This window comes from Motacilla alba, chromosome 14 (genome assembly GCF_015832195.1).
Source record: "Motacilla alba alba isolate MOTALB_02 chromosome 14, Motacilla_alba_V1.0_pri, whole genome shotgun sequence".
Taxonomy (NCBI): Eukaryota; Metazoa; Chordata; class Aves; order Passeriformes; family Motacillidae; genus Motacilla; species Motacilla alba.
In genome coordinates, this window is record NC_052029.1 from 15,248,715 (window position 1) to 15,257,437 (window position 8,723).

An 8,723-nucleotide genomic window follows, 5' to 3' on the forward strand; every position below is an offset into this window, starting at 1 on the left:
TGGGCCAAGCTGGGGTTTGTGTTTTCACAGCCTGAGTTTTCAGACTCACAAACAGCAGGTAGTTTGGGATTAAAAAAAGGCAGAAGTCCAACAAGCAGTTGGGATTTAAAGGGTTCATGGCATCTTGCCTGCGCAAGGCAGGCTGGACCAAGGCAGGGGTCTCACCTGTGCCCACCCAAAATTTAGCACCTGGGAGGAAGAGAAGCACAATTCAAATTCCCCAAATAGCACATTTTTACAGCACAAAACACAAGCAGGCTTCAGAGGTACTTACACGTATTTTATTTCATAGACAAAAATGTATAAAATTCAAACAACACAAACACCTCACAAGTTCTTTATAAAAATATTAAAAAGATACGTGGGAGAGTAAGTACAGTGAAAGCCATCAGTGTAGAGAAAAGTTTTAATTTTCCTCTAACTCTTTTTCTAACTCATTTCTAGCAAATGAGTTGAGGATTAGAACTGTGAGTTTCAGTAACTAGCCAGTCCCCTGGAGCGAGGAATGCTTTGTCCACAAAGGTGACCTCTGTTCCCATCCCCAGGTGGGACACAAGCTGTGGCTCCCCTGCTTGTGTTCCTGTGCCTGCACGGCCATGGCTGGAGGGAGCAGAGATGGGGTTCCTCCCCAGCAGGTTTTTTTTATTCTCACAACCATTCAGCAGATCCAGCCCATCCCTGTATTTCATGGCCTCTCCACTTATCCATAAAAAAACCCCCAAACCGACACCAAAAGTCAAAAAGTTTAAAAAAAATCTATAAATGGAGGGGTTCAGTAAGTGCCACCACACAGGTGCCCCATCCTGTCCCTCCCCAGGCCCGTGGCTAGCTCAGGGTGCCAGGGGGCACTGAGGCACTCTGGTGCCACTCCTGTGCCCTCCCTGGTGGCCCTGGCTGTGCCAGCTCATCCCGGCTGTACTGCCTCGGGGAGCTGCGAGTGACCTCCAGCTCTGGAGCTGCTGCCTGTGACCCCACTCGGCGCTGGCCCAGTAACTCCCTGGCCCCTGGGGAAGCTGCAGCAGCCCAGGGAGGTGATGGATGTGTGTGTGTGTCCCTCGGGAAGGGACAGTCCCAAGCCATGACACTCCAGAGGTGATGGATGTGTGTGTGTCCCTCGGGAAGGGACAGTCCCAAGCCATGACACTCCAGAGGTGATGGATGTGTGTGTGTGACCCTCGGGAAGGGACAGTCCCAAGCTGTGACACTCCAGAGGTGATGGATGTGTGTGTGTCCCTCGGGAAGGGACAGTCCCAAGCCATGACACTCCAGAGGTGATGGATGTGTGTGTGTCCCTCGGGAAGGGACAGTCCCAAGCCATGACACTCCAGAGCCACTGCCCACGGCTCCCAGGGGACTCCAGCGAGCGGGGTGTCAGGGCTGTCCTCGTGTCCCCTGCCCAGGGCCACTAGTGCTGGCTGGGGCCCGGGAGGGCCGGCCGGGGAGCCGGCTGCTGCAGGGCGCGCTTGGTGACGGTGCTGCAGCGCTGCAGGATCTCCTGGGCTGAGGGACGGGCTGGCACCTTGGGGACACCCGCGGCCAGCTCGGGCTCGGCGAGGGGCAGCTCGGCCGCGGAGGACTCCACGAAGCCGGAGTCGTTCCTGTCGCTGGCACCGAGCTGCGGGGATTTGCTGCCCTGCGTGGCCAGCCCGCGGCTCGGGCCAGCGGAGCTCCTGGCCGGCTCCACCTCGGGCAGGGACCGCGACAAGTCGGGTTTCCAGGACAGCCGGGCGTCCCCGGCGCTGCTGCTGCTGCCCGAGCTCAGCGAGGAGCTGTCCGAGCCCAAATCCAGCTCCGGGGTGGAGCTGGCCCGGGGCAGAGAGGGGGCTCTGCTGCTGGGAGAGCTGCCGTGCCCCGGCCGGGAGCCGAGGCTCGGGGTGCAGGCGTACAGGCCGCAGCTCAGGATGGTCTGCAGCTTGTGGTGAGGGTTCTGGTAGGGCCGGAGGCACAGCGAGGGCATGTAGCCGGTGCGGCCGTTGTACCTGAGGGCAGGGATGGAAAGAACACTGAGAAAACCCTCCCAGCACCTCGGGCCAAGGGGAGGGAGCACTTGGGGAGCAGGTGCGTGCTGTACACGGGGTGTGAGGACAGGGAAAGCATCCCCAGCCGAGGACATCCGGCCCAGGGGGCTCTGTGCATCCCACACGGGGGGAACAGCAAGCAGCTCCCTCGGGGAGCCAGGGCTTTGGGAAAGCCTCCTCACCGGATCAGCCACCAGCCGTTGTGGGATGTCCTGAGCACCTCCACGACCACCCCCTGGTTCAGGGAGAGCTCGTCTGCCTTCTGAGCCTCGTAGGCCTGCACCACAAAGTACAGGCTGCCTGCAGAGAGAGGGAGAGGTTGGATTTGCCTTGTGGAGAAAATGCTCTGATCCCTGTGAGAGACCAGCCCAGCTGCAGGGCAACTGTCCCTGAGAGTGACTGGTTTGCTCAGGGACCACAGTCTGATCCATTTAAGTTGAATATAAAGAAGTTTTTTTACAAAAAGGGCGTGGAGGCCCTGGAAGAGGTTGCCCAGAGAAGCCGTGGCTGCCCCTGGATTCCTGGCAGTGTCCCAGGCCAGGTTGGACAGGGCTTGGGCAGCCTGGGACAGCGGGAGGTGTTGGGGTTGGAAGCGGATGGGCTTTAAGCTCTCTTGCAATCCAAACCCCTCCATGGTTCCATGACCCACAGAAGAGTCAGAGGTCCAGGCAGGGACTCCAGGCACTGGGTGAAGTAGTGGGGTTCGTGGAACTCATGTTGTGAAGGAGGAACACTTACCCTCCTCGTCTGAGCTGAAGGCATTCTGGGTGTCCTCACAGGCATCAAGCTCTTCCAGGTACGAGGCTGGGAACCAGGCTATCTGCTTGTCTGCATTTTCCACCAGCCACCAGCCTACAAAGAGCAAAGATAGCCAGATTTTAACAGCCTGCAAGTCAAGACATGACAATAATCCATAGGTAGGGGACACAAGAGACAGGAGGGACATTCACTGTCCCCCCAGGTAAGCACACAACTGCAAACAGCCGAACCCCTGACACCAGCTCAGCATTTGCCTGGCTATGAATCCATCTGCCCATCCACCCCAACACTGAATCCTCCCAAACCTACCAGTCATGTCCTTGATGAGCACTTCCACAATCTCCTTCTGAGCCACCGTGAAGGGTTTGTTCTTCGTGTCTTTGGTTTCAAAGGCCTCGATGCAGCGGTGGCTCTGCGACGCCTGGGGGAGGGTGATGGAGAGGGGCTGGGGGCTCTTCTCCCTTCTGAATACTGATGGCATGATCACAACACTGGAAAGTGAAGGTGCGTGTCAAAAACTCGCGTGGAAGGTTGAGTTTAGTATTGATTTTGGTAAAATCGTTTCTGCAGTAGGCTGAGAAAAGCTTCAGGCATAAGAAACAGAATTAAAGGCACCCAGCTGAACTGCCCTGGAGTGTAACTGGTGTTTCCCTTCTATCCATATCCCATAACATTTCTGTTCCATAAACAAACAAAAAAAACCACAACTCATATTTCATACCTGTTTTCAGGGAAGGAGGGATCGAGGTCTTGAGTCTGTGCCTTGAAAAACTGGTTCACCTCTTCACCCCGGGCAATCTTCACATCTGTTTTCAGCAGCTCCTGGGAATATGTTTCCAGCAGTTTCAGGATCTCCAGGCACCTGTTCAGCTTCCCACCTTTCCTCTGCTGCATAGTTATTCCTTCAAAATAACAAGGGCACAGTTGGGATAGGAGAGCAGTGGATCTGGATCCCTGGGAGCAGCACCTTTTCCCTGGACACCGGGGTGCCCTCAACCACCACCCTTCCTGCCCAAGCCCAAACTGTACAAAGTCACTGTCCCTGCCTCTCTGTCATTTCTAACAGTTCCTGATAGGATTTTTAACATCTAAAATTTCTCCTTTTTTCACATGTAAAGTTTCAAGAAGCTCTGGGTCAATATTTGAGGTGTAGCATTAATTTGCCAAGTGCAGCTATCTACTAAAAAAGCCTTTCTGGGTCATTTAAAGGCTGGACCAGACCCAAACAAGCTGATGTGACCCAGCGGTGCCACGGCAGGAGCAGGAGTGAGCCCCTGATCTGTTCCAGAGGAAGGTCAGGCCCAGAGACTGCAGTCTCTCACAGGTTATGGCTGTCCCTGGTCACTCTCGGGTTTGTTGGTCCATCAGAGATTTGTCCTTACCTTTAAACCTGGGTAAACTCCTCAGTGACCCACTCTCAGTGGGGAATTTTCTCTTCAGCTCTTTCTAAAAGCAAGGAGAAGGAGAGAACAGTGATTCCTCACAGCTGACGCATGGCCGGGCTCCTTCCCCTCCCCAGGACAGGAACCTTGACATTTCAGGAACGGAAAATTCACTTACATGGAATTTCTTAAAGTCTTCAAATGTCCTGTAAATGAGAATGTTGTTCTGATCTGACCAGGACACAAACATCATGTAGTTCTGGGAAAAGAAAAGGGAAAAGAAAAGCAGTTTAATCACAATGTTCAGTTTTGGATGCTTCCAGACAATCAGCATTGGCCGTGGTTTAGTTAAGGCTTTTAATGTCACATTAAAAAATTAAATAAAACATTAAACCTACAAAAATATGTTTTTAATTTCCTAGTCCCAAATGGGTAATCATTGCTGAAACCAGGAGCATTTTATGGTGCTGTGACAAAAAGAGGGCAAACCCCAAGATATTAAGCTCATTAAAAAACAAGTCCCCTTATCCTAGACCTCCAATCCCAATATTATGGGGAATAAGCAAACATATCCCTGGAAGAGTAACTCAAAATCCTCTAGTCTCCCAATTTGTAAATTATATTTAAGGAAGAAAACAAAGCAAAAAAAAAAAAAAGTAAAATACCTTCTGTTTTCTGCACTGCATGAAGCCGACAGCCTTCACATCCACGGGATACCTGATGCAGCTCATCTTCCCCACGGCTGCTGCTCCTCCTTCGCAGGGAGCCAGAGGGATGGGAGCTGGAGGGATGGGAGTTGGAGGGATGGGAGCTGGAGGGATGTGAGAGGGAGGGATGAGATCTGGAGGGATGTGAGAGGGAGGGATGAGATCTGGAGGGATGAGAGCTGGAGGAATGTGAGCTGGAGGGATGGGAGCTGCAGGGAGCAGAGATGCAGCTCCAGCCCGACCGCCGAGTTTAAATATCCTGGAGCAGGAGGCAGGGCAGAGGTGTTCCCGAGCTTCCTCCTCCGCCCAGCGCCCGGGCAAAAATTCCGGGATTTGCCAAACTGCCGCGTGCCTCTCACCTTTCCCCTCGCTTTTAACATGCAAATGCTGCCGGTGCAGGCGGGACATAGTTCAGGTAGCCGAGGAGGGAAAACACACTCTTTTATCACATCCTCACTAAGCAGTGCCGGGAAGGAAGGGAAGGGAGCGGGGCTGTTTGCCAGCGCTGGGTTAGAGTAGGTCACAGGGGCTGCAGCACCTGCCCCGAGGTGTTTCCGGGACACAGGTGAGGTTTTTATGGCTGGTCACACGGATCTGCAGCTCGGGCTGAGCTCACTCCAGCCCCAAAGACTAATTTAGACCATGGGCTGTAAAACACAGATCAGGCACCATTAAACGTGAGTAATATTTGTTGCAAATATTTTTTCCCTGCTTTGTCCTACTTGCCGAGTTACTTTAAATAGATTTCTGACAGTTTTATCAATATCTCCATTGAGATACTGATGTAATGAACAGACACATCCCCAGGATGAAACTAAAGGACTGAAAGCTCCTCAGGTGTAAACAGGTGATAGAAACTCAGCTCTGAGTGCTCTGCCCTGCGTCCAGCCAGGTGTCCACACCACCCCAGGGCAGCCAGCAGCTCTTCCTAAGCAGCAGCTCCACTGCCCAGAGGCACAGCACGAGAGATAATTCCAGCCTTGGCCAGCCTGTCCTCTCCCTGAACCTCAGGGCTGATGGGCACCGTGTGATCAAAGCACCTCTTCTTTGATAAAGCCTCAATTGAACCATTATCACTGTAATTATCATTATCATTATTGGAACCCAAACTGAGAGAGGCAGCCGTGCCTCCCTTTCATTTCCCAGCTACGCCTGGTGCCTCAAACCCTCAGCAATGACTGCAGGTGATTTTTCATCTACCAAAAAAAAAACCCCAGAACTGGAACAGGGAGCCAAACCAGATTCCTTCTGGAAAACACAGTCAGGAGGGTCTTGGTTTGTGATCCAGGAGCAAGGGAGGCTGCTCCCACACAGCAGGGCAGCAGTTTCTGGAGACAAAGAAAGCAGGTTTATTGCAGCTGGATTTATTGCTGCTGGATAGCTGTCCTGCATTAAAAAGGAAAAGTTATCCAAAGAGCTCTTTGGTTTAGTGTGGATTTTGGAGAGAAACTCTCTCCCACAGCATCTCCAAGGCATTTCCTGGCTCAGGAAGCTGCACAGGAGCTGGCCTGTGGAAAAGGGATGTTGAGCAGCTCCCTGCCCTCCACAGCCCTGGAATCAGACCCTCCATCCTCTGTTAAAAATCCTCCAGCCAAACCATGTGCTGGTAAATCTCCCCAGATCAAAGAGTGAGGATTTTATGGAGTGAGAGGAAATCACTTCATCCAGCAGATTTATTTAGAAAGTTCCAGTCTCTAAGGTGTCAAAACCCTTTGCTGACTCCATGTCCTCAAACCTGCACTCCTTGGCTTCTCCTTGGCAGCCAAGCCCGGGCCAAGCTCAGCCTCACATGGCTCTGTTAAATGGCTCTTGGAAATATCTGGGAGCAAGACTCCCAGTGAAGCACCTTGGCTTGGTTTCCTGTCTCAGAGCAAACACAAACCACAATGTATTTCCAAGAACGTAAAGGTTTAAACATTTTTATCCTGACTGGGAAAAGCCAAGGACAAGGAAGGCCTTGGAGGAGCTGCAGGATGAGGAGACAGCCGGGGGGACTCAGAGAGCACCTTGATCTGAGGATGCCAGAAAAACCAGAAGAGGAGGAAACAGCCTTGGTTTTGCTGTGTTTCATCATTCTCAGGGAATTCAAGCAGAAAGCGGGGTGTGGAACACATCTAATGGAATGTTACAACAGGAAGCTGAAGCTACACAGGGGTTTCCAAGTCACCCGAGGCAGAAGGAGCAGCCCTGCAGCTTGGAGAGCTGATCTTCTGGAAAAGATTGGACTGACTGGGAGATTGCTAGTGATGGTGGTGTTATATAAAACCAAATATGAGCAAAAGTGCTCAAAACTCAATAACTGGTTATTGAAAAAATGTTTTGTGGAAGTGAAGGGCTCTGTGACACAGAATTGAGGTGCAGGGAGGGAGGGGAAAAGCCTGGCCCTCCTCCGAGACACCAGCACCTCTGGAGTCACCTGGAGGGCTCAGCTCCAGCTCTGCAGTGTCACAGCAGTATCGGTGCCCTGGCGGTGTCAAGTGTGATGTCACGAAACTGTCTGCTCCAGAATGACCTCAGGAGCCACGTCACGTCTGCGGTGACACCGCCTATGAAACTGGAAGGAGGCCGGGCCAGATGGCCCTTGGATGGGCACGGTGCTCCTCGAAGCTCTCCACAATTCCTGGCCACGCCGGGGCCATTCCTGTCGGCAAGGATGGGTTACCCACCAGCAGAGGCCATGACTCCGCTTCTCTGCTGGATGCATTTGGACTCGCCTATAAAAAACAAGACAAACATTGTTTTTCCAGCATTGTCAAGTTTATTTTGTGTCTTCTACAGTTTCCATGTCCTCCTGTCATAAATCAGGGCCGCCTCATGGGTAATAATTAATGGCAGGGGAGGAGGGGTCTGCCCAGAAAAAGAGCTACTCAGCAAGAATTACTGAACACTGCTGTTTCATCATCGGTATTTATTTACACAGCTCTGAGGGCACAGGTTAATTTTCCTTTAGTTGTTTTACAAGGTACCAAAGAGATCATAAATTAACAGGCAATATGTGGGATTGCCCTGGCCAGCTTTGCCAAGATGCAGGAAACACGGATTTTGCCCAATGACTGCCATAATTTTGCAGTGTGCTCCAAGAGAGCCTCCTGCACCCCACCAAGGTGCAGCTCTGCTACTCAGGGAGCATCACTCCTGCCACAAACAGCTCCTCTGCAGACAGAAACACATTTGTGTCACAGCAGGTGACTAAGGCACTGTCACAGGGAGTAACACCAGGCTGCCTGCCCCAGACTGCCCACGGCTAGGAAGACAAAAGTCGCCCAGAGGCTGCAGGAAGGCTCCACAGTCACCAGGGCTGTCCCACTGAGTATTTCCATCCCAAGATCAGCCTCCCTTCCATGACAAATAAACACTGATGCTCTGCTTTTCCAGTGTGGATGAGGAGTAACTTCAGGAGAAGCAGAATCTGAGTGCACAGATGCTCGGGGCCAGCCAAAGGCAGCTCCTCTCCAGCTCCTCCTGAGCCATTTTCCAGGTCCAGCAAGAAACAGCCTGGTCCCAAGTGCTTGGAGGGGAGCAGCTGTGGTCTGAACATCTTTCCCACACACACAGGTCGTGTCTGAACTGCTGAGGGACCTGTGCCCCTTGTGGCTAACTCTGCATCAGGGATTTCTCCTTCTATGGCCAGCACAGGAAAGGCAAAGAGAGGAAAAGTCCTCAAACCACCCTCAGGACACTGCAGCTGCGGGAAAGAGATACAGAGAGGAGCTGTGGGCACAGCCAAGGGGGCCTGGAACAAAGCTGGGGGAAAAGCTTCATCTTTCCCTTGCTCACCTTCAGGATCAAAACCTGCCCTTTACTGTTCTTGAAGGTCACCTGTGATGACACACGACCTATCAGCACCTTTAATGAAA

At 52.4% G+C, this 8,723-nt stretch overlaps 1 protein-coding gene across 1 annotated transcript; it reads right to left on the bottom strand.

Moving 5' to 3' along the window:
* Positions 1-1,287: 1,287 nt before the first annotated feature.
* NOXO1 (NADPH oxidase organizer 1) lies at positions 1,288-4,964 on the bottom strand. The gene is made up of 8 exons (XM_038151508.1): positions 4,825-4,964; positions 4,338-4,418; positions 4,160-4,223; positions 3,499-3,679; positions 3,087-3,268; positions 2,757-2,870; positions 2,201-2,318; positions 1,288-1,979 (listed from the first exon to the last, which is right to left on the bottom strand). The coding sequence occupies exons 1-8, from the start codon at positions 4,888-4,890 to the stop codon at positions 1,406-1,408; spliced, it is 1,380 nt and encodes a 459-aa protein (XP_038007436.1). The 5' UTR covers positions 4,891-4,964; the 3' UTR covers positions 1,288-1,405.
* Positions 4,965-8,723: the final 3,759 nt, after the last annotated feature.